At 50.2% G+C, this 27,114-nt stretch overlaps 1 protein-coding gene across 12 annotated transcripts in view; it reads left to right on the top strand.

The window, feature by feature from the left end:
• SAMD11 (sterile alpha motif domain containing 11) overlaps positions 1 to 27,114 on the top strand; it is a 299,306-nt gene that overhangs the window by 232,888 nt on the left and 39,304 nt on the right. For 11 of the 12 annotated variants that reach the window (XM_065575103.1, XM_042852879.2, XM_042852880.2 and 8 more), the window contains 2 exons: positions 16,002 to 16,094; positions 25,615 to 25,779. In XM_065575103.1, the coding sequence (XP_065431175.1) occupies positions 16,002 to 16,094; positions 25,615 to 25,779 (258 nt within the window). The remainder of the gene's footprint in view (positions 1 to 16,001; positions 16,095 to 25,614; positions 25,780 to 27,114) is intronic. The other variant, XM_042852878.2, reaches the window with a different exon arrangement.

Raw genomic sequence — 27,114 nt, 5'->3', positions numbered from 1 at the left:
CTGCTCTTCACCGATCAAAATGATGTTCAGATGCCGTGTGAAATCAAGGGTATGTCTACACTGGCAGAGTTAGCCGTAGCTCTTATCCAGGTTTTAGCCTTAGCCCTCCTTGCCATCTATACAGAAAAACCTCTGGCCCAGTGCTTTCAGCCTGGCTTAGCTTACCTGGCGGGCAGGGTAGGTTAGAACCAAGCTACACTTTCGTTTGGGTTGGAACCCGCCCACTTTGCAGTGAGGACTCAAGGCTAAATTACTGGACTGCTCAGAGTCCTCCAGTGCCTTCCCACAAGCCCCCTTCCCCCCCACAAGGGACAGATAAGTTTTCCCGCAGTTGACTGGGAAAGAATCCTAGAGCATCTCAGCACAAAGAACCATGGGTTATCTCCCCAGACACACACAAGCAAGTGCAGGAACAGTAAGGACACAGTGATGTAGGGAGGGATAGCTCAGTGGTTTGAGCATTGGCCTGCTAAACCCAGGGTTGTGAGTTCAATCCTTGAAGGGGCCATTTAGGGATCAGGGCAAAAATTGGGGATTGGTCCTGCTTTGAGCAGGGGGTTGGAGTAGATGACCTCTTGAGGTCCCTTCCAACCCTGATATTCTATGATAAGGCTTTGTATTGGGGATGCTCACACCCAGGCCCGGCTAACCCAGGTGCCAGTCACCTGGGTTAACTGTACAGTGAAGGTATAGTGCTATTGGGAAAATGTCCACAGTTGATGCCCGGCTGTACCAGTCCCGTGTACATAGCAGGGGTCAGTGTATTCCTTCCTCCCCCACAATTTCCCTCTTTCCAAAGCCCACTGCCTCCCAACCTTGAATTCTGCTATGTTCCCTGCAAAACGTCCTGTTCCCTCCCCACGATGACATTCAGCAGTGTTTAACGCAGCGGGGTCGCAGCCGCGATGTAACATGGCAAATGGAAAAATATTGGGACTTGTCCGTCTTGGAAATGCACGGAGGCCGCCTGTGCTGGGGAGATTCGGTAAGAGGCTTAGCAACATATGAAAAGGTAGAGCGAGAAGGGAGGGGGGCGGAGGGCAGCCAATGAGCCTAATGAGAATATAAAAGTAGTTTCCAACTGGATCAGATAAAGATGAGGCAGCAGGCAAGGTGCTGCGGTGGCACGAGAGAGGGCTTTGCCATGAGAGAGGATGATGGCGCAAAGCACTTTTAATCTTAATTGAGAGAGAGAGAGAGAGAGACGCAGAAGGATGAGCAGAGCCTGACAAAGGCACCGCAGCAAAGCTGATGGTTTGCACATCAAACACAGACTTAGAGCCCCTTTAAGCAGCTCGCTGTGTGTCTGTAAACAAGTCCAATCCCCTCTATCCAGTTTGGCTCATGCAGCCTGCTAGGGCATGCGGGAGGCGGGGCGGGGGTGACAGCTTTGCAGATCCAGCGGCTGACAGACAGGTGGTGGAGCTTCTCCCTTCCAGGCTGGCTTCAGGATTTTGGGGGGGGAGGGGGCACCCGTCCTCTTGGGGAGCGAAAGGTGCCATCTCCAACCTTGCAATCTCTCCTCTTCCCCGACAGCCCCTTGATATCCAGGCAGCAGGAGCCCCACATAGTCCCATGGATTGGAGGCCCCTCTCCCCAATGATTTCAGGGCCCTTCTGCGTTGCAGATTTTGAGGGTCTTGAAAGCCAGCTGTCTCCCTACCAGGAGTGCCCACAGAGAGCGCCGGCTGTCTTTGGAGATGGCTGGTCTGCATGGGCAGAGACTCACATTGGAGGTCCTGGCCTATCAGGAACAGTATCCTCATCCCAGTGTCCCAGGCTATAGAACCAGATGCAGCTGCCATTTACCCGCACCGTGAATCCTGTATAACTCTGTTTAAACCAGATGCAGAATGTCTAGACAAGTGGGGCAAAGGCAGTCTCCCAAATTTCTGTAGGGCTTATTCTCTCTTGGTCTCTGGCCACAGACTGTGAATGTTGTTTTTCGCCCAGTTTATAAGTTACATTTGATAACCTTTGCGCAATTAAAGTTTTCTTTTATTTTCTGTGGTGAGTTCTCCTTGAAAGATTTCACAGAAGAAAAATACTTAGCACGTATGAGGTACCGTTCATCCATAGATGATGATGACAATACCTAGATCTTAGATAGCACTTTAGGAAGGGGGATATTGTTATTACCCATTTTACTGATGGGAAACCTGGGGCACAGAGAGGGGAAGTGTCTTATTCAAGGTCAGACAGGGGTTGGGTTGCAAAACCAGGAAACAGTTCTCCAAGTCTGGTGCTCTGGGCTATGCTATGAAATATAGCGTAATCAGAAGTGAACATTGAATAGACATGTGTTAAAAATTGTTGGCGTTTTTCAGGAAGGGGTGTATATGTGTGTGTTAGATCCCTCATATTGATTTTCATCCAAGAATGTGTGTGGGAGAGTAGTTAGATCCCTTATATTGCTCTCCACGGGCCTGATCCACAACTCAGTGAACTCTCAGTGGCATGATCCCCATTGACTTCAGTGGGCTGTGCATCTAGCCAGGCAAGAGTTAACTCGGGCCAAGGATGTTGGAGCTAATGATTAGAGACAGATCTGCAATGAATGGGCTGTTTTCTGAGCCTGGGATAACGAGCCAGGACACAGGCATGTTTTCACTTTCAAAAAAAAAAAAAAAAAAAAGAAAGAAAGAAAAGAAAAGAAAAGAAAGGGAAAAAAAAAAGGCTTTATTGAATTGCTGCCTTAAATTGAGCAGAAAATCAGCTCCAAATGGGCAGATGAGGGTGGGAAGCCCAGCCACCTTTGTGTACACATGTTATCATGAAGGACAGCTGTTTACCTAGGCTGCATTGGGGACAGACCTCAGTCACCACCTCAGACTCCAGCTTTTGATCTGGGGCTGGAATTGCAGATTCCTCCTCTCTTTGTGCTCCTCTCATGTTCTATTTCTGCTGAAGCCTGTTGGGAGCTGGAGAGGACCGGGCGTCAGCTGGTGGTTGTGTCCTGCTTTGCATTTGAACCGAGGTCTTGGGAGGTGAAGGAGCAACATGCAAGCATGTGGTGGAAGTGCAGTTTGCTTCCCTGCACTGCACCATGGAACTCATGGCAGCGTGGGCCAGGGCACAGGGCATGGGATTGGCAGTCAGGAAACTTGGGCTTTAAACCTGGTTCTGCCACTCATTTGCTATGTGGCCGTGGGCAAGTCACTTACCCTTTTTCTATCTCATTATCTTCATCTGTTAAAAAAAAATAGGGGGGTGTCTTCCTGTTGACTTTAGCAGGCCTAAGATCAGGCCCATGTCCCTTGTATGCCGACACAAAGGGGTTTGTTCAGTTTTCTGTGGCTGCCTGCGGGTTCCCAGCGAGCTCAGTGCTCCTTTCCAGGTGATCAGTGGATCCCTGCAGAGAGCAGAGGTCAGGGCCTGATTAACGCATAAGCAAAATGAGTTTGGGGAGGTTGCTCTGCTGAGTCCCTGGTGGACATGAGTAATGTTTTCATGATAAACCCGCCTTGCTCTTAGCATGGAGAGCTGCACAGAACAGGCTCTAGAGGACGCTGGCAGACCAATCAGCACACAGCTGCGGCCCATGTGACATTCTCAGGGCCATATAGGTAGTATATGTATTGTGTGGATGCGGCACACACAACGCACAGAGAGCAGCCTATGTGGTCCACAATGGTAAATAGGTGGAGAAGCACTGCTCTCTAGCAACATCTGAGTGAGGAGAGCTAGGAAGGCTCACGCCTGGATCTAGCAGGATGGAGTGGCTGTAGCTGGGGCAATGAATCTTACTTTTGTGGGAGGAGGCAGCCCTACGGGGAAGAAATCCACCCAATTCACTCCCAACATGACTTGTATTTTGGGAAGTGAAATAAACCAGTGGTTCTCAACCAGGGGGGTACGTGTACCCCTGGGGCTAAGCAGAGGTCTTCCAGGGGATACATCAGCTCATCTAGATATTAGCCTAGTTTTACAACAGGCTACATAAAAAGCACTAGCAAAGTCAGTACAAACTACAATTTCATACAGACAATGACTTGTTTATACTGCTATCTATACTGTACACTGAGATGTAAGCATAATGCTTATATTCCAATTGATTTATTTTATAATGATATGGTAAAAATGAGAAAGTAAACCATTTTTTGGTAACAGTGTGGCTGTGACGCTTTTGTATTTTTATGTCTGATTTTGTAAGCAAGTAGTTTTTAAGTGAGGAGAAACTTGGGGGTACGCAAGACCAATCAGACTCCTGAAAGGGGTACCGTAGTCTGGAAAGGTTGAAATAAACAACACAGACTCTCATCCTCTCCTTAAAGATCCAGAAAGAGCGAGATCATCCCGCTTCCAAAACTAACCCTCCCATCACCCCTTCTCCCCCAAAAATACCAAAACAAAATTCTTTCCCCAGGTGTTTTACGGGCAGCTAGTAAAGAGCCGAAAATAAATCATTGGAGCTGTGACATCTCACTGATGTTATATATAGAAATCCAATATGGAGTGTAATGTGGCACCTGACTTGTCCACTCTCGCTTGCTGCCGGGGAGCGGGAAATGAATTGCTTCTCCCAGCCTCACCATGAGTCGATAGATTTCAGCACCGAGATTTTATCCTCCCCCAAGTGTGTGCTCGTGTCATATGTATATTTGTGTGTAGGCGTGCGAATAAGTGCACGTGTGTGTGTGTGCATATAGAGTACGTGTCTGTTTGTGTGTAACTACATACATATGCCTAGGCACGCACATTTATGTACGTATGTTATCAGAAGTGGCTGCTGTGAAGTCAATCACACCATGCCTGGAAGTAACGGTACCTCTTGCACTAGTGTGTAGGTTGGCTTGGAGCTCTTTAATTATTTTTTTTTTTCACAGTATGTCAATGACGAGCTTACATTGTGATTAACTGCCCTTGCAGAAGGCGTTGGGCTACCTGTCTGATCCTTGCTTTCTTTCATGCAGTCATGGTATGGTTCAGCAGCTTGTGGAAAGGAGGGGAAGTCCTCCTTTCTGGAGACAGGCCTGGCTTGGGGGTGGTTTGTTTGTTTGTTTTTTGAGAGGAGTGACCCTGGGGAGGCCAAGAAAGAGTTTTTTAAAAAACTGCCCCTGCCATTCAGATCAACTTGGCTGAAGAAGCCCTGCTGGGGCGTGAACTTAACAACAGTTGTGAGATCCCTCAAACTGGCAAAAACCATTCCAGGCAGTGCTTAGAACTAGCTGCCTTTCCAGGAACTAGAGGGTCCTCTCACTGATGCCCTCTTCAGGTCAGTTCGTGCATCAGCACTCAGCCCCGCCATCTGGAGTCAGCGGGAAGCGATGTGTGGTGGTTTCAGAGGAGCTTTCGTTGTCGCCGTTATTGTGGGCTGTGCACGTTTTCCAGGTGTCTTTGCCTGTACAGGTAGTCCCAGGCTGCAAGAGCTCCCTAGTTTACAGGTGAGACCCCCCCTCCATTCCCAGTGGAACAGAGCAAAGACACCCCTCCACCCCGAAGTGTCCAACGCCTTTCAGTGATTACTCGGGTCATCAATAATATTCTGTGGCAGAAGCAAACTTCTAGCCTGCGGTACCGATCGAACCAGCGGGGAGGCGTCAGCTGTGAGCGTGTGGCTGTGGGGAGCTGGCTCATCAGTGAATTCTCCTCCCCCCCACGACCTCTCCCCAAACACCGGAGCGTGGTATTGAACGCTGCCAGGGGAACTTGTCGCTGCTGCGCTCTTTTGCACTCCGGAGCCGCGGCATTGGGAGTGGGGGGATTGTGGAGGGGAGAGAGCTTTAAGTTAACCCTTTGCTGTCAGTAAAAAGAGGGGAGTCTGTCTAGGGTGACCAGATGTCCTGATTTTATAGGGACAGTCCCGATATTTGGGGCTTTGTGTTATATAGGCACCTATTACTGCCCCCGTCCCGATTTTTCACATTTGCTATCTGGTCACCCTAAATCTATCTGTCTGTTAAAAGTTTTCAGCTCCAGAGTGTCCTTTGTTCCTCATTTCATTTCCCTCCATTTACGTGTCTCTTTTCCTCTACCGTTCTCTCTTTCCTCCTCTATCCTTCCGTTCCCCCTTGCTCTCCCTTGCCTTTCTTTATTCCTCTTTCCTAAACACACTTTCCTTCCTCTCTTCCCTTATTCATCTTGTCCCTTCTTCCTCTCACATACACTTTTCTCCTTTTCTATCCTCTTTTCTCCCCTTCTTTATTCCTCTCTCTGCCCTCCCTCTGTCTCCCAGTGAGCGCCTCGGGAAGAAGACAATTTGAAGGCTTTCCGCTCTGCCCTCAGCTGAGGGGCTCTTTCTCTCAAGCCAATCAATGGCAGCCTTTCAGCCCCAGTGGGGCTTGGCAAACATGAGATCAATAAGTTATTAGCACCATTCTGTCAGCTGTAATGTGGAGATTGATCGGGGCCGGGTCTCTTGCATGCTGCCTGGCACTTCCCCAGCCTGATAAAGATGACAGATTAAGGGAATAAGAAAAAGGAATTAAGGAGTCTGGCTGTCAAAGCTGTCACGGGCTGGAAGAGCGCTGTTTTTTTCAGGGGCTGAATGAGTGCAATCGGACGTTTAAACGGTGCTAAGGGTACAGCACCACCAGCAGCTCTGTCTGGAATCACTGTCTTTAGCATTCACCTTTGAGAGCAGCGCAGCGAGGTGTGTGCACAGGCGCAGCAGCTGTGCAGGGCGTTTAAGGGAATAGCAGCTCGCTGGCATGGGCCACACACACGAGACGCTTCGTCTCTGTCAAGAGAGGCCACGAGCCAAGGCTGCGCTGTGCTCCCCTCGCGCTCGCTTGCTCTAGGAGGGCCTGGCTTCCAGCCATGCTTGTGATGCTGCCGGCCAGCACGAGCGAACACTCCAATGCCATGGTGAGCTCGCCCCGATGTCAGAGAAGGGGAAGCTTTGGGGGTGCGTCTTGGGGCAAGGGAGCAATTGTGGCAGGTTTTTATCACAGGGTGGGATGGGTCCGAGAAATCAGAAGGGGAGCAGCTCTCTGAAGGATAGTTGCAGACATGTGGGCGAGCTTGCAGTGAGCGCGCTCAGCCTAAGGAGGGGGAGGCAGGATTGAGGTCTCTGGGATCATGGCACTCTGTGGGATAGTGCTTCGCTGCCAGAGCATCTTTCACGCCATGACCTTGGAGCCCTCTGCTGGCACTGATTATAGCTCAAACTGTCTTTGTGAGGCAGGTACAGGGTCAGAATACCCATTTTACAGACAGGTAAGCTGAGGTACAGAGGGCTTCTTCAGAGCAGCACAGAGAGACAGTGGGTCACTATCAGAGATGGGAATCGAACCCAAGAGTCCTAACTCTCAAGCTGACTGCCCTGACCACTAGACCACGCTCCTTTCCAGAGCTGGGGATAGAACCCAAGGATCCTGATTTGTAATGACTCTGAAATAATACACTCCTTCCCCAAGCTGGGGATAGAAGCCTGGACTCCAGCCTCCCAGTCCCCCTGCCCTAACCACTAGACCTCCCAGCATGTCCTCCTCATATCTTCCCTGAGAGGGGGTGGAGCTCACAATTGCTAACCAAGACTCTCTGGGTAGCATATCAAACGAGTCCAGTTGTCTCTCTCAAGCTCAGCGTATCCTCTCTGTGAGTGGTTTTTATACTATGAATATTTACCACCTTTTTATGGCTCGGTGTGCTCTGTAGAAATGAATTGCAAAGGGAGGTGGGAGACAAGGGGGCGTTTGTGCACGTTGGCACATAAACAGCCCCTGTTACAGGCAGATTGGAGGCTGGCTCCAGGGTGACCTGCACCTCCCTCTGCCACATTCCTTGGGAATCTTAGTATTTGGGCTGGGCTTTGAGGCACTTTGCTGCTGCTCATGCAAAGCGAATGGACACAGACAGCTGGTGACTGACAGGCCAGTGCTGACATGCTGTGCAAGAGGCAGAGTGCCTGCTGGGTACAGCAGAGAGCTGGGATTCGGGAGAGACCTGGGTTCTTTCCCAAACTTGGGGAGGGAGCATTGATGGGTTAGAGCAGGGGTCAGCAACCTTTCAGAAGTGGTGTGCTGAGTCTTCATTTATTCACTCCATGTTAAAGTTTCGTGTGCCAGTCATACATTTGAACGTTTTTAGAAGGTCTCTTTCTATAAGTCTATAATATAGAACTAACCTATTGTTGTATGTAAAGTAAATAAGGTTTTTTAAATGTTTAAGAAGCTTCATTTAAAATTAAATTAAAATGCAGAGCCCCCCGGACTGGTGGCCAGGACCCGGGCAGTGCGAGTGCCACTGAAACTCAGCTCGCGTGCCGCCTTCGGCACCCGTGCCATAGGTTGCCTACCCCTGGGTTATAGCATGGGACTTGGGTCAGGAGTCCCTGGGTGAAATGCCCATCTCTGCCACTGACTTTCTGTATGACCTTGAGCATTCACCTGCCCCATTTACATCATGACACTGAGCCCACCTCCTGTGGGGGGAGGTGCGGCTTGCAGAATACTTAGAGGTCTCTGTTTGATAGTGCTAGAGGAGCGCCCCATCCATTTCTTGGGGGGAGGGGAGGGGGTTGAGTCTAAATATTGCTCCAGAACTATTTATCAGCTCTTCCCTCGCGAGATGCAAGAACGGATCTGCGCTCCGAGCTATTCCAGTTCTCTTCCCGACTCTGAGGCTGATCTCCCTGCAGGAGCTCCCGTCTCTTCCAAGGGAGAGTCAGGAAAAGCCTGTCCAAATGGCGAGAGAAGGGGAAAGGATTTTAAGAAAATAAATAAATTAAGAGTATGTCTACATTGCAGTCGAAGATGTGATTGCCGTTCGGGTAGGCAGAGCCGTGCTAGCTTTCATCTCGCTAGCGGTGAAGATGCAGTAGCCCAGGCGCCAACTTTCTTCTTTCCCGGTGGGTGCTTCACCCTGAGGCTCCGCCCCTTCCTCCAAGGCCCCACCCTCGCTCCGCCTCCACTCCGCTGCCTCCCGCCCACCACCGAACAGCTGATCGGTGGGTGGCTGGTGGGTGCTGATCACCCACTATTTTTTTCCCATGGCTGCTCCAGCCCCGGAACACCCATGGAGTCAACGCCTATTTGCAGGAGCACTGACCCCGGTGCAGGCTAGCAATGCAAAGTACATAGCCAGGATACCAGATGGGCTTGTACAGCCCACGCAGGGTCCGTGCCACCACATCTTCACTTCTGTTTTTAGCTGCGCTGGCTAGGTTAAAGCTAGCTCGGGCTTCCTACCTGTGCTGCAGTCAGACCTCTGATGGCAGTGCAGATGCACCCTGAGATTTTGTAATGCCAGACCGTAATCTGGCCTATTTAGTACAGTACTGCATGTTCAGCACCTCATAATGGAACTGAGCCAGTGGGAAAGAGAAACCCCATCTCCTCAAATACTCCATCCCAGTGCAGTGCCTCCCAGGGGAATTTCCTTTGTGCCTGTCCCCTATCACCATTTTAAAAGTAGTTTGTTACAGGGGACCCGAAGGGTTGATGTTTGGTGAGAGGATTCCTGGCTCCAACATTTGCAGAACCCCTGGTGTGTGCTAAGAACGGTCCTGAGCCAGAGAGCTTTTGGATCCAGGCCCAGATCTGTGAGACTTGCTGTGCTCTCATCTCTAGCTAGAAACTTGTGACGACGTTAGCAAATTTTTATCATTTATATTGCGGTCATGGCTAGGAGCCCTAGCCAGCGCCCAGGCCCCCTTTGTGCTAGGCACTGTTCAAACACAGAACCAAAAGACAGTCCCTGCCCCAAAGAGCTTGCAGTCCAGCGATACGACAAAAAACAACAGGTGGAGACAGGGAGACGGAAACCCAAAAAAAGCAATGATAGGCAGTGTTCTCACCACGCCAGCTGCCTTACCTAGCAAAGTCCTCTCAACCAATGAGCTGCCTGTTGGAGGGATGAAACCTTCCACCTCTGGAAGGGTGCAAAGAAATTGTTTCCAGATCTGCCCAACGCCGCACAATTGCACTGCTGCTGTTTTGGGGTTGAACTACAGGGTTTTCCCCTCCTCTCTGCAAGAAGGAAACCTGTGGCAACGTCTGCTCATTATACTCCCCAGCATCGGGATCCTGCCTTCCAGAGACCCTACTGCCTTCCTTCCCCCTCTGCCCCCACCTTCCCTGAATAATTTTTTTTCCACACCCATTGCCCTCAGTTAAATTATGGCCCATAATTCCCATGACCTTGTGCTTCACTCTCCCTTTGTTCCATTGATTCCTGCTGGTGAGGGGCAGAGCTGATCGGCCGCAGGATTCCACACTGCTGTGCTGAGCCCACCCTGTGCGGCCCCTCACTCGTCTGCCTTTGTTGTTAGCAGTTCACGGCCCGCTGGGACTCAACAAGCTGGTGTTGCGTCTCGGTTTCAGGGCAGACCAAGAAGCCCGTCGCCAGGGCGGCAGCCTCCGGGATCCCCACAAAGCTGTCACCCGCTGCGCAGGGACAGACTGAGCACCTGGGCTGGAGTGAGGGTATTTCCGCAGGCTGCATGCACCGGAGGAGGAAAAAAGAAAGTACTGAGAAGCCTCTGAGACCTTTCAGGCTGGTTAGTGGGAACTGTTTGTTATACCCAGGACTTGAATTGGAAGGGTGGGGAGTCAGGGGCCTGGAAAGACGTTTGCCCTTGTTAGAATAATACCGAGAGAGGAACAGCCGGTTTGACTTGTTACGTGTTCACCAGCTGAGCCTTGGTTGCCCCCGTCTAACCTGGCTCGGTCCCACTTCGCTGCATCACGTGCTTCTGCAGCACAAGCAGTGCCCTGGCTAGGGAATGTCGGAGCGGCTCTCTAACCCTGTCCTGTTCTTGGTCACACTCTGCACTGCAGAAGAACCAAACATGGCCCCTGGGCCTCCCTTCCGTCTGTGCGTGGGGAAAGCTTGCGCCCGGGTGAGAGACACCCGATGTGTGAACCTGCTGAGTGACTTGTCACAGTGATTATCCGCCTCCTTCCCCTGAGCACGAGCCCAGCCCTTCTGCCCTGTACTGTGGGGGTGAGGTGGCTCCCCTTGGAAAATCACAGCAGAGAGCTGCAGGAGATGGTGGCACTGACTGGCATGGACTTCCCCGGCTTAACCGCGATGTTAGCTCAGAGATCCTTTTTCATAGCTCTTGCTGTTAAAAGGCTGTTGGAGGTATTCCCTGCTCCCCAGAGCAGCCCCAGTTCCCTCACTTTATCTGGGGGCAATGCATCTCAGACTGGCCTTGTGGGCTTGCCATGGGTTCAGCCATCCTGGGCGAGCCAGTGCACGAGCGCCTAACCTGCTCCAGCGTGGCCCCCTTGTCGATATCAGCATGCGGCTGTCCCGCGTCTGCACTGGCATTGTGTCTGGCCATGAGAAGCAGGAACAGCTATTGGGACCGGTATCCTGTGATCCATAGCGCCACAGCCCGCTGCATTGCTCTGGGCTCACGTGCACAGGGTGCTGGGGGGCAACTTTTCTGCCCGTGGTGGGAGGAAGTGGTCTAGGCCTGGGAAATTCGTTTCCTGGCAGGCCCCAAGGCGGTGTGGGGGTGGGCTCTTACTGGATCCTGCTCAGCCTAACAACCAGGGCTGGCAGTGGCTGCTTTCTGTGGAGTCAGTGTTTCTTTGGCGTGCCCCTGCAAAAGCTGCTGCCAAGAGACCGTGCCAGGTGTTTCAGAGGCGGCTTTTGGCCTGGAGAAGACGAAGGCGGCGGCTTGCAGTTACAAGCAGAAGCCCTACAACATCAGAATGGGACCATGTGGAGATGGAGGCGTGGATGGAGCTGATGCTGTTTTTCGTCCAGCCCCCCCCCCCCGCCCCCATGCGGACCACTGCCTCCGGCCGAGGACCACAAGCCCCGAGTGGTGGAGCTACATGGTGATGGGAACACAGGAGGGCCAACCGTGAGCCCAGAACTTTCTCAGGAGGAAAACTGCCATGGCATTTGAGCTCGCCAGGGCCCCTGAGTGGCCAGGTTGGCAGGAGAGAGCTCCTGCAGCTGAGCCCGAGGGCTGGCCAGCCCAGCCTGCAGGCAGATTAGTGAGTTCAGCTTGATTGCAGCAGGGACCTGCTGGGCACCAGGCAGCCAGCGGGCCGGCTTTTAAGCTCAGCAGCAGGTTGCTGGTGGCTCAACCCTTATGCCTACAGCTGCGATCACGCCTGTGCCAGCCCTGCTCCGAGCCTTGCTCCTGCTCCGCTCCAGCCCTGCTTGCGCCCTGCCCCTCAGCTTGACTCCTGGTTCCTGACTCCTGCTCCAGCCGCTAGGCCCGGCTGATCCTGGTTGTGACACAGACCACGCCGAGAGAAGAGGCCATGACAGCCCAGACGTGTGTTGCTATTACTCTGGAGAAGCTGGCAAGCTTGGATTGTTACAGATCTGTTGACAATCAGTTCAGGGTAGGCAAATCCATGATGGGGGCAGTGGTCATGGAGGTTTGCAAGGGAAGTGGTGCAGGTAGTACTCGCCCTCTGGGTTGGAGAAATTGGAAATAGCCCTGAAATAATTGCAGGGTTTGAATGGCTGGGGTTCCCGAGCTGTGCAGGAGCGATTGATGGGATGCATAGACCCATCCTATGCCTGCCATTTGAAGTAAGTGGGCACCTTTAACAGGAAAGGATACTGCTCCATTGTTATGTGGTCCTCAGTCTTTTCCATACTGGGACCCACCAGGACCCCCCTCATTCAGCAACATGGGAAGGATAAGATGTTTGTAACTCCCGGACACTTGGTTGTGTCTCCCCTCTCACTGAGACCCCCCAGTGTGCCAAGACTCCTGGGCTCTGTTCTCATTCTGCTGCCGTTGCCACCAAGCCAGGGGGAAACTTGTTCAAAGTTGCAATTCAGGATCTGTTTTTTTCCTCCTTCCCTCAAGTATGCATCCAAAAAGCGGATTTCGATAGGCTACCCCTCGTGTGGAATGGTGTATTGGAGTGGATGGATGGGCGGCAGGTGCTGGAACCAGGCACATATTCCCCAGATGGGACTGGTGTGTCCAGGCTATGTGCACAGATTAGATATAGAGGGGAGAGGACCAATTCTCCTGTGCTATAATATGAATCTTTGCATTACATAGCACCTTCTACCCAAGGGTCTCAATGGGCTTGACAATAGTAATGAATGAAACCGTTCAGCTACCTCTGTGAGGTGGGCTTGTACCCCATTTTACAGATAAGGAAGCTAAGAGCAAGGATGGTCTTGTGGTAAAGGTACTGCCAGTGGCCTGAGATTTCGGAGACCTGCGTTAAATTTCTAGCTCTGCTGCAGACTCCCCGTGTAATTGTGGGCACATCGCTCTGTGGCTCTGTACATCTCTGTTCTCTGGCAATAATAATTCCTTTCTCATCCCCATTGTGAGAGCTTAGACTGCAAGCTCTTTGGGGCAGGGACTATCTTTCATTATGTACATGTACAAGGCTTAGCACAGTGAGATCCTGATGTCCGCTGAGGCTTCTAGGCATTGCTGTAATGCAAATACAGAAGTAATAAGGAGACCCAGAGAGGTCAAGTGACTTGCTCATGGTCAAATAGTCTGTGGCAGAGTTGAATAGAACCCAGGGGACTCTCACTGTATGTGCCCCCAGGCACGTGCCTTACCCACAATTCCATCTTTCATTCTCATTGTCTAATGTGATGCAGTAAAATATGTTTTAAATGAAAAAAAAAATAAAAAAAACCCAAAATACTAAATGCAAAGTTGGCTCATCGTTTAGCAGAGAAGAGATTTAATATAATGGAAAGAACTCCCACGCTGAAAGTGTAGCAAGAGTCTTGTCATCTTCTTCCCCCCCTAGCTTTTTTCCATCCTTTAGGTTTCAAAATGGAACATGCTGATTTGACAACAAAATAACATTATTTAGAGGTTTTTGGAGCCTCAGGACTGTGCGTGGATGTGAGATACTGGGACAGGGGCTGCAGGTCTCGCTGGCGTTAATATGCTAACATAGCATGTCTGGAGAGCTGGGTTCAAATCCTGATTTGGTCACAGATGGAAAATAGTGAGCTCTACCTAGAGCATGACCCTAATCACATGAGTGTGTTTGACCCGCCACTGCATTTGTGCACATGGTGCTTAGGAGATTAGGTGGTGGAGCACCCTCTGAGAGCAGGGCAAAGAGCCAGTCACTCGTTGATGTTTGGACAGCAGGTACCGGGGGCGCTGCCAGTCAGGAGTGACGTGAGGCAGGTCAGAATGAACGCGTGTTGACAGAGCTGTGCGTATGTTTGTGTGGTTCAAGTAGCAGGGCAGAGGAGGGACTCGAGATCATGACTGAGGTGCTTTGGCAGAGCTGCGAAGTCATGGACGCTTACTACTGCTGCCTAGAGCCACTGCCCTAACCCACCAGTACCTGTAAGCGTGTCGCCGATTCCTCATTTGAATCATAAGCACCATCTCTTCCCCTAATGCATGAAATCAGGCCGTAATGTGATTCTGCCCTCCTGAGAGTGGTGAGCTGAGTATTGGGATTTTGTTGTTTTGAAACTGCAAATGCTGGATGAGAGACGGTTAGAGGCTCTTGGCCTCCAGCTCCAAGGGTTTGCAGCATGCACAAGAGTATAATGACCAGGAAAATTAACACTCAGAATGAGGAGTTCCAGATAGTTGGGGAGTGGGAAGGAGAGAGAGGCACTGTCTTGTGACCGGGCCAGATACTCCTTAGTTCCTTCCGAGTTGGCTCTGCTCCTTGACACTGTGTGTGGCAGGCCTTTGTTTCCCTTTTGCAAAATGCACATGACAATCCCCCACTGAAGGCTGAGTTAAGGCTTGAATTTGGAGTGCCTTGAAGATTTAAGGTCTGTCACTCTCTCTGAGTCCATCCTTTCTTCAGATTGCCACCATTTCATTGTATTTACTTTGTTTTTCGGTTATGGATGGCTGCAGATCTTTGCAATGCTTCCAAGCACTGGTTGTGTTAACAGCCTGGGTTACAGGGTCACAGTGAGATAAGATCAGAGGCAGCTCGTGCTCTTTAAAACCTTGAAATGCCACTTGTAACTTTGCAGAGTTCTAACATCACTCATTGGATAAAGGCATTTCCTAGCAGGTTCTGCCCCCCACATGTTAACTGTCTGTTCTCTGCAGCACTTGGACTCTTGTCAGCTACAACTCCTTCCACTGTGTCTCCCAATAAACAGAATGCCAGCTCAGTCAACTAGATTTAGCTAGCTGAACTTAAATTAATGCGGGGTGACTTAGCGCTAAGGACCCTGGTTTGGATCGAGATGCCATGTGGAATGGAAATAATGTTTTGTTGTGTTAAACAGTGGTGATTTGAACTGTAACATTTCTTAACCATAAGAAAGGTTGCATGCAAAGCATCTGTGCTTTGCTCGTGTTGACTCGTAGACAGGCGCAACATATACGCTCTCAAATATGGTACTTGTTTTCAAGGTTTTTTGAGATGCTGCATCTTTAACAAGCCCTTGATAAATGAGAATTTGATGCTCACGGTGACAAACTGTCTCTTCCTTCCTGCCCATATGCAACTTCATGCTTTCAGTTTCCCCAGCATTATTATGGGAGGATATTGATTTTAAATCTGTTCAGGGGACGCTGTAATTGTATATTAGATATTTTGCGTTGGCTCGCAGGGCTGCACTAATGCAAAAGGCTCGAGCGTTTCCGTACAGTCTAGAGGGAGAAGATTGCTAAGGACCTTGAGGTTTTTAGGAGGAGAGAGAGAGAGAGAGAGAGATACTGTGGTAGGAAGATTCAGAGGGAATTGTTTTTCTTCTTCTCCCACCCCCTTTTTCCTCCCCCCAGTTGCTTTGCATCAGGGCATGAAAGGAGTGGAAACACAAGAGGGACAAAAGGCAGCCGAACAAATGATGAAACTCAGTAAGGAAATAAACTAGATTCAGAATTTACGGCTTAAAATCGTTGCATTGATCACTGTTTGAACAGTCATTACATCCCTTTGGACTGCATGATTAGGAAAGCAGATCTGGGCTTTCAAGATGATGATTTTTTTTTCTTTCTTTCTTTCCCCCCCCCTCCCCTACCCCCACCCATAGCCTGACTCTATGTTTGGGCTGCAAAATGCGAAATAAGTCTCTGGTTGATTCTGTGAAAGGGAAAGAAGTGGAGCGTTATCTGATACTCAGGTCTCTCATTTCTGTGTGTGTCTCTCTCTCTCCCTCTTCTAGATGAAATTTTAGGCAGGAGAAGAGTATGTTCTCCCAACAGCAGCAGTGAGTGTCCTTTAGAAAGCAAGAAAACCCGAAGCGAGTCCCCAAAGGGTAAGTGCTGCTTCTCTCTCCCCGCCCCATTTTCTTTTCTTAAGAACCTAACTTAATTGAAATTAATGAGGGAGGGATGCGAGATGCTGAGTAGGAGCTTTCAGTATCAGTGCTGGGGATGTGCGAGGAAGGCTACCAATGCACAGTGTTCTCTTCAGCTAAATGGAGGGAAGATCTGTGTGTGTGTGTGTGTGTGTGTGTGTGTGTGTGTGTGTAATTATCTCCCTTAATTAGACTGATTATTTTACGGTTTAAAAACCAAGCCAGGAGCTCCTGAGGTGGGTTAGGTTCGGGGCGGGGGGGAGGGGTGTCTTTTTCAGCAGAGTGCCTTGGTTTGGATATTTAATACAGGACACGCACTGCGTTATCATGTTGGCATCTGCTTTTTTGTGTGTATCTAATTATGAGTATAGTAAAAGTCCAGCTAGATAGTCCTTCTGCGTTGATGAAGTTATTCCTCTATAGATGGAATCGGTAGAGTTGGGGGGGGGAAGGAATGTTTTGTTTTTAATTTTAGGGTTTTTATTTAAATCTCCTGATTTGTTTTTATGCCTCCCTGCCATAAACATGATTTTAAAACTTTGTTTTACGACCGGCAATGTGGAATGGGTAATGGAGCCTGCAGTTAATGAGTTCGTCTTGGGGTTGCGTAAATGAGAGTTTGCAGGCTGTTCACTTAGAGGCTTTGTTGTTAAGGTCAGACTAATTAGCTGTCAGTAATGCCCACCTCAGTCGTTATTGCTTAACCTGCGTGCTTCTAGCCATTTCCAAAAAAACCCCATCAGGCTGGCTGCCTGCAAGCCAGGTCTTGTTTCATGGGGTTGGAGTCCAGCAGCTGAGCTTCTTAAAAAGGAGTGAGGGGGACTGAATACACCCCCATGTTAACCAGACCAGATGGTCTCCAAGGGGACTTCAGCATGCAGCGTTTTACTGTGGAACGTTCACGGCTTCCTAAAATAATACCTCGTATTGCGCCTTCTAGCAGTGCCTGGTACAGCACCTAGGATGACACTCGAATTCTAAGTAATATTCTTTTATGTCATCCCCTCCCTGCCTCCTATCCCAAAATTATGATTAGAAGGGCATTAGTATTCCAAAAGCGATCCTTGTTGGCTGCTAATTGGTGCGAATAGTGCCTGGTACAGTAGCTGCTAACATTACCTAGTAACATACACTCATTCTTAATCATTTTCTTTTATGTACCCCCTTCCTGCCTCTTATCTCCAAATTGTTCCAGTTAGGAATGCATGAATGGTCGAGCAGGAATTCCTGTCAGGTGCTAACAATACCTGCTGTAATGGGTACCCCAGCCAGTACCATCCACTAGGCCTAAATTATTTCCTTTCATTTGTTCACCTGCCCACTTCCTGTCCTCCTCTTGCCCTCCCCTCCCCGAATTACCATCAGAAGTTCCTCTATATTCCAGGAGGAATTCTTTGTGAGTGCTGAAATGCATTTATTACACCGGAGCTTTCGATTTCCAGTATCAGGCTATGCAATACCACGCCACAGTTTGCCACAGCTTCCTTAAAGGAGTTAGCACACTCTGCCCACCTTCAGGCTTCTGCTGACTCTCTCTCCTCTACCCTTTCTTGTCCATTGCATGCTCTGAAAATGGATCACAGTGGTAGCAATTTAATCTCTCTTGCGGAGAAGCAGCTAAGCTTTAATCAGGCTGTTCAAGACCAGACTATAGTTTCTGGATCTATGACTCTTATCCCTACCCCCCCCAAAAGGGTCCCATTCTACACAAATGAGAGTCATTGTTAGCACTACTTGACTTCGTTGGTTGCAGTATCAAGCCATAAACAATCCAGTCCTAGCAGAGATGGGCCAAAGCCGTCTCTCCCCCCCCCACCCCCCCACTGCCCACTTCAGAGGTTTGAGTGAAATGAGAGCCAGATCAGAGCCAACCCTTATTTTTGCATATCCACCCCCTGGTCCACTTACCCACCTTTGCTTCTTTCTAAATCCTGCTTTCTCAACCAGAATCATTTAATCGGGGTTTCCCTCTGACTCATTCAGTCAGGGTTTCCCCAGAAGTCCTAAAGGGTGACAGCTCCACTCCACTTTCATTTTCTGTCCCCCACTCTTTCCTTTCCCTGAAAGCCTTCCCTGACTTTTAAGCTAGGCTAACCTGAGACTGACACAGACCTTCTAAACTATATGGATCTCTTTTAAACCTCCGAAGTTCTCCCTCTTCTGATACACACATCTTGAGATTGTTTAGTGGCAGCTCTTATCCCCCAGGTACTGTACGAGGCCTTTAACACACGGGGATCAGCTCTGCACTAGCTTTCACTAAATAGTTAGGTTCCCCTGATCAGTGTCAATGGTGTTGTTTTTGTTGTGTGTAGATTAGAGGAACTATAGACTAGGGGAACCTGGAACATGCAAGTTACCAGAATGGATCAGGCCAGTGGTCCATCTAGCCTGGTATTTTGTGTTCACCAATGACTAGTACCAGCTGTTTCACAGAAAGGTTTATAATCCCCATAAACACCAGGCATGGACTGTCCTACCCACAGGGAATGGTTCTTCCCAATCTCTGTCACTTAGGGTACGTTTACACTGGAATAAAAGACCCACAGCACAGCTGCAGCTGTCCCAGGTCAGCTAACTCGGCCGTACGGGGGGTTCAGGTTTTGGGTTAAAAATTGCTTTGTAGACGTTTGGGCTTGGGTTGGGGCCCGAGCTCTGGGTCCTCCCCCTTTGTGGGGTCCCAGCCCAAGCCAAAATGCCTACCCAACAATTACGCAGGTCAAGCCCCATGAGCCCGTCAGCTGACCTGGGCCAGCCAGGGGTGTTTAATTTCAATGTTTGTGGCTTATGCTTTGGGGCATACCAGTTTATGTCCTTTTAGAACTTAACCTATCTACTGCAACGGTGAATGTTCTCATTATCTCTGCAAAGACTCATTCTTTGAATCCTGCTGAGCTCTGACCTCAAGGATATTGTTATTTATTTATAATGTATTTGTATTGTGGTGCTGCCTAGGAGCCCTTGTCATGGACCAGAACCCCATTGTGCTCGGTGCTGTACAGACACGGAACACTATCTTGTGGCAGTGAGTTGCTTGGAGAGGCTAGAGAAGACATTCTCATGCTTCTTTTGAATAATGTGAGCCTCTTGTTAATTGGGACACTTTCTTGTGGACGCTTCCTGTCGCGTTCACGGTCACATAACGTTCCTAAGGTAGCACCAGCAGTTCTTTATATGGAAAGGCAACTTGCGGGAAGTGTTCAACGAGTTTCTCAGTGTGGATGGGGGCCTTGTAGGGAAGCACATCTTCCACGTGTGTACAGGAAAGAGTTAGAGGAACCATTGCCCAGTGGTTAAGGCACTACCATAGGACTTGGGAGACCTGGGTTCGAATCCCTGCTCCAATCCAGGTACTCAGATACTGTTCTGATGGAGGCCAGATAAGTGCCTAAGATAGATATTGAAACACTGGCTCAACATTTTAGCTCTGCCTGCCTGCATTGCAAATTCAGCCGTAACCAAGACTTTACCGTAATTTGACGGTGGGATTAAAACACGCCGAGGGTGCTGTCTGTGCTGCAGAAGGGAACCACCCTTTAACTGTGTCAGAACAGCCACATCCATACCTCCTTGTTGCAGGATTCCCCTGCGCTTCCCCCATCAGATGGGATTGGCTCCCCCCAGGGTGGCTGACAAGCTGCTAAGCAACCCTGGCAAACATGTGACTTTCCAGGAGTGTTAGAAAGTGGGCACCTACCTGTGTTGGGTTATTGAGACATGGTGACCTAGAACCTGTCTTGGGGTGTTTGGTAGGAGAGGGAGTTTGTGCGGCTGGGACTCGTACATGCATGTGCAGGTGGGAGATGAGTGGAAAGAGCCCACCCATCCCTTAATTAGCTAAAGCAGTGCTGGAAAGGCATCCAGGCAGGGCTTGTGCAAGAGCAATGCAAGGGCACACCCTGAGCAGAGTCGGCAGCTCCTGGACTGCCCCAATCTCCCTTTCCAACAGTGGGTGGGACGCTTGCTGCTTTCAGCAACAAAACTAGACGGGAGTTGGGTCTGCCAGTTCACAGTTGTGGGCAGTGGCACCAGTGAGGGAGGCAAAACCCTGGCCTGAATTTCCCTGTCCCTCCCCTAATCCCCTCGCAGCGTGGCACCTTGCAGTGCTTCCACCTGCCCCAGGCACGGCTGCCTTAGGAGCCAGGTGAGCTAGAGTAGATCTGTACCTTCCGGTGGTTCAGCTAATCTTCCGGGGTCTTTTGCTCGGGTAAAGTGGCCTTTGGCGGCTGCTCCCCTGCTTTGTGTACTCTGCCTCGGCCCTGTCTACAACCCCATGGGAAGGGCCTATCCCATTATATCACATGCCGGCCCTAGATGCAGCTGTCACTCCGGGCACGGCAGCATTGTCTCCAAAACGGCCTTTTGACCGGGAAAAGTGACTCTGCTCCTGCGGCACATCTTGAGACACCATGGCTGCATCTCACAAAGCAAGGAGAACAGAGGCAGCCGAGGAAATCACTCCTTTCCTCTGACTGAGTGAAAAAACACCTGTAGGGCTGGAAGCCCTTCCAGGACCGAAGTGGTAACCTTCCCTTCCCCCTCCCCGATGCACACACCAGAGATCAAAAGAGAGCCCTATCTCGGTGGAAACGGGGCCACGCCAGCATTGCTGTCAAACAGAGCAGAACGTTCTCGTGTCTAATATGGAAATGTGAGCGTATCAGAGGCTCAGAGCAAGGGCTGCGCTGGCAGGTCATGGAGGAAGCTTTCTCCCTGGGAGACAATTCCCCAGTAAAATGTTCACTCCCGCAGCAACAGCATGGTCTGGAGATGTGCTCCTCTGATCCCTGGAGACCGAGAATAAAACTGCGTTATTGCAAAGAGAGCGAGAGAAGAAAAATCAGGGAGAAAGGGTTTTTTTTTTTTTCTCTCTATTTGAGCTGCTGAAAAATAAATCTGTTAGAAGCCTCCTCAGTTGGGGAGATTTAAAAGGAGGCTGGACTCACTGCTGGAAAATACACGGTAGGAAGCGACCTTGCCTGGGCTGGATGACCTCGTGGCGCCGCCATTCTCTTCTTGCCTTCTGTGAATCACTTAAAACCCAACAACCCTACAAACCAACAGCACTACTTTGGATCTTCAGTTTATACAAAAACAGACCTGGCCCTGGCCGTGGGCCAGAGCTGGACAGTTCAGATCGAGACTCTCCCAAAATGGGGGGGTCTCCAGATCCATGTGTTTGGTCCAGACCTCTCTCCACTTAAGAAGCTATTGAAGAACAATAGTCTGGCCCTGCTCCTGCTCCCACTGAAGTTTGTAGCAAACCTCCCTGCTGGGCTGTGATGGGCACAGGAGCAGGCGGTCTGTTGGCTGGGACAAGAAAACCCAGGTGGCCACGATCCTAACACTCAGCTCTGGCTTTGAGTCTTTGGCCATAGCTGAGGTCACAGGGCAAAGGACAATGCTGCATGCTGCCCTCTCTGTCTGATTAGAGGAACCAGGAAGGGAGCCCGGCTTCGTGGGGGCTGGTAGCTGTTCCCAGCTGCCTCTTAGCTAGTGGGTGTTAAAGGAGAGGGTCTATCTGCGGTAAGCCCTATTGGAGGGGAATTATGCGATGCCTTGCTCAGGGGACGAGTCTCAAGCAAAGGGTTCCGTTTTCCCACCTTGAGTTGTGAAGCCCCAGTGTGTCACCGTTGCGGGGAGGCCGTCAGCAGTGAGGGGCAGTGGCATCGTAGTCTGCGTCACAGAACTGCGGCGAGCCTGCCCGCTCTGAAGGTCTGGTTCCCTTGTAGCTGACTTTCTGGAGGGCACAAAAGGTTGTGACGCTGTCGTTGTGTTGACAGAGTGATGGGGAGAGAGCCGCACTCACGTGCGCACACCCAGAGCCCTGGTTAGGGGGGCCGGCCAGGAGAGCAGCAGAGAGACAAGCAGATGTCTGTCTAGGCCCTTGCTTCTGAGCCTCGACACTGGAGTCCTTTTCACACCTGGCGGCTGGAGGAGATTTGACAAGATCAGTCTCCCGCATTACCCCCTGGTAATGACAAAAGCAGACAGCAAAGCTGCCGCGAAGCTGGAATTATCACTGGCTGAGTCATGTGAAATCTCCAACTATAAGTGTGGAAATCCAGCTTTTCTCCCTCCCCGCCCTCCCACCTTGCACCTGAAATCTGCTCTGGGGCTGATCGGATAGAGTTTATGGTAATTAAGTGTCATTATCTCCCCCCCCCCTTTTTCCTAATAACACGGCTGTGAAGAAACCTCAGTGATTTTCCTAAATCGGGGTCTGGGTCTTGTGGTTTTTCTCCTCAGAGCTCCAGTTAAGAGCATCAGAGGGGGGTTGAGACAGTTGATGCCTCTCTGAGCTTGCTGGGGAGGAGGGGTGCCAGGAAGGCAGTAGGCTGTGGGCGGTCTTGTCAGCTAGGAGAGTCGGGGGAGGTGATTTGGAGGGGAATTCCAATCCCTTTGCTCTTTCCTGAAAGCACTGGCCACCTGCTGCACAAGCGGTTGCCGCGGTTGCCTCTAATTATCCACCACTCCTCTTTTGAGTCAATTGGTTGTGTGGCAGATGCACCCCATTGGAGGGGTGGGGTCCAATTCCTAGCACTGCGCAGCTCGACTCGGGCTTTGAACCTGTGAATTTCACAGGAAGTCCATGGTCCTTGAGATACAGAAACGTGTCACTAGGGTGTCGTTTAGTGGTTGCAGTTTGTAGCCCTGGTTGCAGAGTGCTGTGCTGGGTGAGAAATTGAGTGGAGCTCTGTCATTGACCCTAGCAAAATTGGACAGAAATCATGTGCTCATCCTCTGGGCTTTATACTCACAAGGGAAAGGAGCCGTGTGAATGAGGGTGGCGTTTGGAGATTGGAAACCCAGGATATTATAAGCTTTTTGGCTTCATTCTCTTTTTGGTGTTTTGGAAGAGGTGGAACTTTTTTTTTTTTTTTTATTGATTATGACAGTAACATCCCCAGTTGAGATCAGGGCCCCACTGCGCCAGGAACTCAATAAACACATGGGGCCGAGCGTCCCTGCCCCAAACATTTTATGCTCTGAAGGGACAGGACAGGCGAAAAGTAGATGGGGAAGGAGAGGTGAAGCAACATGCCTGAACTTGCACAGCAGGGAAATGGCAGAACTGGGATTAGACCCAGGTCGTCTCAGTCCTAGTCCAGTGTCCTATCCATTGTACCATGCTGCCTTTCCAATGCTGCTTGCTCCCCTCAGTGATCCTCCTCTAAGGGGATATCCAGACCAGGGGCCCTCTTGGTTGTCCGAGAGGTGTATACATAGCTCTAGTCATGTGACAGAGTGCGAGTCAAAGCACCAGCATCCCCAGGTGACACCAGTGTCAAGTGACTGGAATTTGTCCCTTTGCTGCCATCTTGGATTTGGGGCCAACATGGCGGCACTGCCGGGAAGGCCTGAAGGGCTCAGAGGTGGAGACGGGGAGCGAAGGAGAGAGAACTCCGAGCGTGCACACAATGGTTCCATTAATAGATTGCTCTCTAATTCAGTCAACGCGCTGGCATTCTAGTGAAGCTACACAATGGGCAGGAGCCCTCCCCCCCTTCCCTCTGCCCGTTAAAGCTGTTATTGGGAGTTTCTCTGTGAGTAATGAAAAGGTTTTGCCTGTGGGGATGATCCAAGATAAAATAGTGTTGGAGCAGCCCCTGCCAAGGCGCGAGTGTGGTAATTACTCTGAGTTCTGCTTACAGTAAACAAAAGCTGTTCTGGATTTTGTCTCCCCTGGTTGCTATAGTGGGGTCCCTATTGCCCAGGGAGCAGGTGGGGCCTTTCTGAAAGGGATTCAGCAAGGCTTGGCGAATGTGGAGGCAGGGATGTATGCGGTAAATCTGTTAGTCACTGAACCTAATTTTGCCTTCACTATCCATGCAATCCCAGTGGATTCAGTGGGGGGAAGCAGAACTTGCCCACCTTACTTGGAGACATTGGTACTGCACCTGTGAGTAATGGAAGGAGGGTTGGCCCCATAAGTTATATCAGGGCTGGGCTGGGGTAGTTTGTATGGTTTTTTTCCCCTTGTGGCCCTGCTGGGGGCTAGGCGTCCAGCTGATTTCAGGGTTCGGTTAAGAATCATGTGCTTGTTACTCAGACATCAACTGATTCTTATTCAGCTACTCAAGCTAATGAGGGAATCAGTGGAGTTGTCCTCTGCCTCTTCACAGCACCCATCGTCGTGAGGTGTAGGTCAAGGTTGCAGCGTTCTGAATAAGTGACAATCACTGCTCCTCTCTTGCAAATAGCCGAGCCAGTTGGGACGGGGGTAGGGGGAGCGGTGGTCTGATAACTGCATCTCCTTTATAACTATTGTTTCATTGCAGTAACCTCCCAGACATTAATTAATTTACCTTCACAGTGCTCTTGGGAGGTCGGCAAGAATTATCACCTCCATTTTACAAATGTGGAAACTGAGGCATAGAGTCAGATTAAGTGACTTGACTGAGGCCATATAGGGAGACAGTGGCAAAGGAACTCAGATTCTGAGTCCCCATGTGACACCTGAAGAACATGACCATTCGCTTTCTCTTGGGGTAGAATTGTGGGCAGGGTGCTGGACTCGGGCTCAGTAGACTTGGGTTCAGTTCCCAGCTCACACCCACATTCTCTGTGTGACGGACCGTTGGCAAATCCCTTACTCTGCCCTGTGCCTCCGTTCCCCATGCCTGCCTCACAGGAGTGTTGTGAAGATAAAAACTGTAATGACTGGGGCGCTCGGCCGTACGAGTACCTGGAGAGACTGTTTCTCTGACTTCCCTTTCGATAGCTGAGCGGATGGATTGTCAGTGCTGCTCCTAGCAAAACTGGTGGCGTGCTACCTGTACTGCAGTTCTCAGACTCATCTACAGGAAGCCGTTGAGCAATGAGCATCTCCGTAGTGAGGGATCACCTTCCCCCTCTCCGTAGCCACCTCCTCCAAGCATGTTTCAAATGGCAGGCTTGAAAAAAAGGGGTGGGTGTCTATTTAGGCGTTAGTTGAAAAGAAAACTAGCATCCCCCAAGGGGTGTGGACGAGAATTCAATACGTCTTTCATCCTGTGTTTGTGGCAGCAACTGTCCTCCTTTACCCCCTTAGGTAAAGTGAGTTTGCCTGTAATTTTGTTTGATTGTAATGTAACACTCTTGGCTTCCAACGAGAGAGAGAAAGAGAGAGCGAGAGTGAGTGTGTGTAAGTGCGTGCACATATGCTGAGTTTGAAGGTTTTTTGTGTTAAGAGTATATGCGTGTGTTTGGAAGGGGTGTTGGGAGCATATATACATGGTTGAGGGGGGTGGGTCTGCAGATTTTGTGTGTTCAGGGGGTGTGCGCATGTGTTTGAGGGAGTTGGGTGCTTATGCATTTGTGTCGGGGGAGGGGTTAAGTTTGGAGGTTTTGTGTGTCAGGTTCATATGCATGTGTTTTGTGGTATTGAGGGAGGATATCAGTTGACTTTCGTTCTCTGTCTAGTTCTCTGGTCTCCCTGCACTGATGTGATTTCTTCCATCTCTCTCTCTCTTTTTTAAAACCTTCTACTCTTCAGAAAATTCCCACACGCCCGTGCTCGAAGACTCAGTGACTCAGATGACCCCAGAGGAACACTACAGACGGATGATGTCAGCCCTGAACGAACACAGCACCTTTGAGGAGCAGCAGCAGCAGCGCCTCTACCAGTTGGCCAACAGCATGGCAGTCCCCAGCCACGGTGGTACGGGCTTTCGGGGCGGGAGGAATGGGCTGGATTTGTAATGTGTTTAATTAAGTCTCTTGTTTCAGTAGTTCCCTGTGATCTCTGATACTTCATCTAGCAACTGTCATGGGCTGAAACAACACCTAGTGGTGAGAATGGAGTGGCTCTGCTGTGAGCTTTGCTTCTGAGAAGCTTAGACAATTAGCTTGTGATTGCAGCCGATCTATCAGTAGCGCAGGGTCCTCTCCCCTTCCTCCTTTCTCTTTGTCTTGGAGACAGTCAACCCGAATATTCAGAATCCTTGGTGCAAGTCTGACTTGGTCACAAGTGGAGTGAATTTAGTGGGTCTCTGCCTAGTCTCATCTCATCACAAGCCCACCCCGCCCTTTGGCATCATCCAGAATGGTTGGCAGGCTTGGCTGAGCAGAGGCTATGGGCTGGGACAAATGAGGGGGCGTGGTCACTGACGTGCAGTGGCAGTTCTGTGAGAGGATCCAGCGCTGGAGTAGCATGAAGTGTTGCAGGATGTAGTTTAAGTGCATTGGCAGTGCAGTGCATGGGAAATTCATACAGCACCTGCCTGCCATGTGTCTGGCTGTAGCTGGTGTTTATGACCCGCCACCTTATGAGGATTCAATTCACCGTGTTTTTAGGAATGAGAAAAGTACCATGCAAATAAGCCCAGGGTGCAATGAAAACTGTTCAGCAGGAGAATGCATAAGCCAGTGGGAAATGCGTGTCTGGGGATAGACAGACAGATTCATCCCTGGTGTGTAACTTCATTGTTCTGTAGATGAATTGGTCCCGCTCTAGCTGAAACCAGATCTGCTGTGGGCAGAGGCTTGGTAAACCTCGGAGCTGAAAGGGAGAAACCTCTTCTGTGCCCAGCATACTCAGGTTGTGAGAGTCTCATCAGAGCTTTGCCACAAGAATACCGTAGGCAGCTTCCAGGCACTGCTTTCCTTGCAGCCACAAAACACCAGCAACAAAGCAGGACATTGGGCTGTCTAATGCTGTGTTGGGTGTTATGGGGAAGCCAAGATTCTTCCTCCTCACTCTTGTTTAATTCAGAGTAGTCTAGGCTTTTGCTACACTGGGGTGTTTTTGCACGGATGGAGAAAACCCGAGTGAGGATGGTGCTGCACCAGCGTAGGAAGTGTTTTGTGCTGGCGTAGACTTAAAGTCGGATAAGCTGCATGTGTGCCAGTCCTTTTTTACACTGGTGCAACTCGTCTACACAAGGGATTTGTAGTAGTGCAGCCACATCAGTGCAAAATAAGAAACAACCCAGCCCTTCAAAAGAACCACCAGTTATGAACAGGTTTTTGTGTCTCGCTGCTTCTGCTCCATTAT

Source organism: Chrysemys picta, chromosome 21 (assembly GCF_011386835.1).
Source record: "Chrysemys picta bellii isolate R12L10 chromosome 21, ASM1138683v2, whole genome shotgun sequence".
NCBI lineage: Eukaryota > Metazoa > Chordata > Testudines > Emydidae > Chrysemys > Chrysemys picta.
This window is presented reverse-complemented; position numbering and strand designations above follow the sequence as displayed.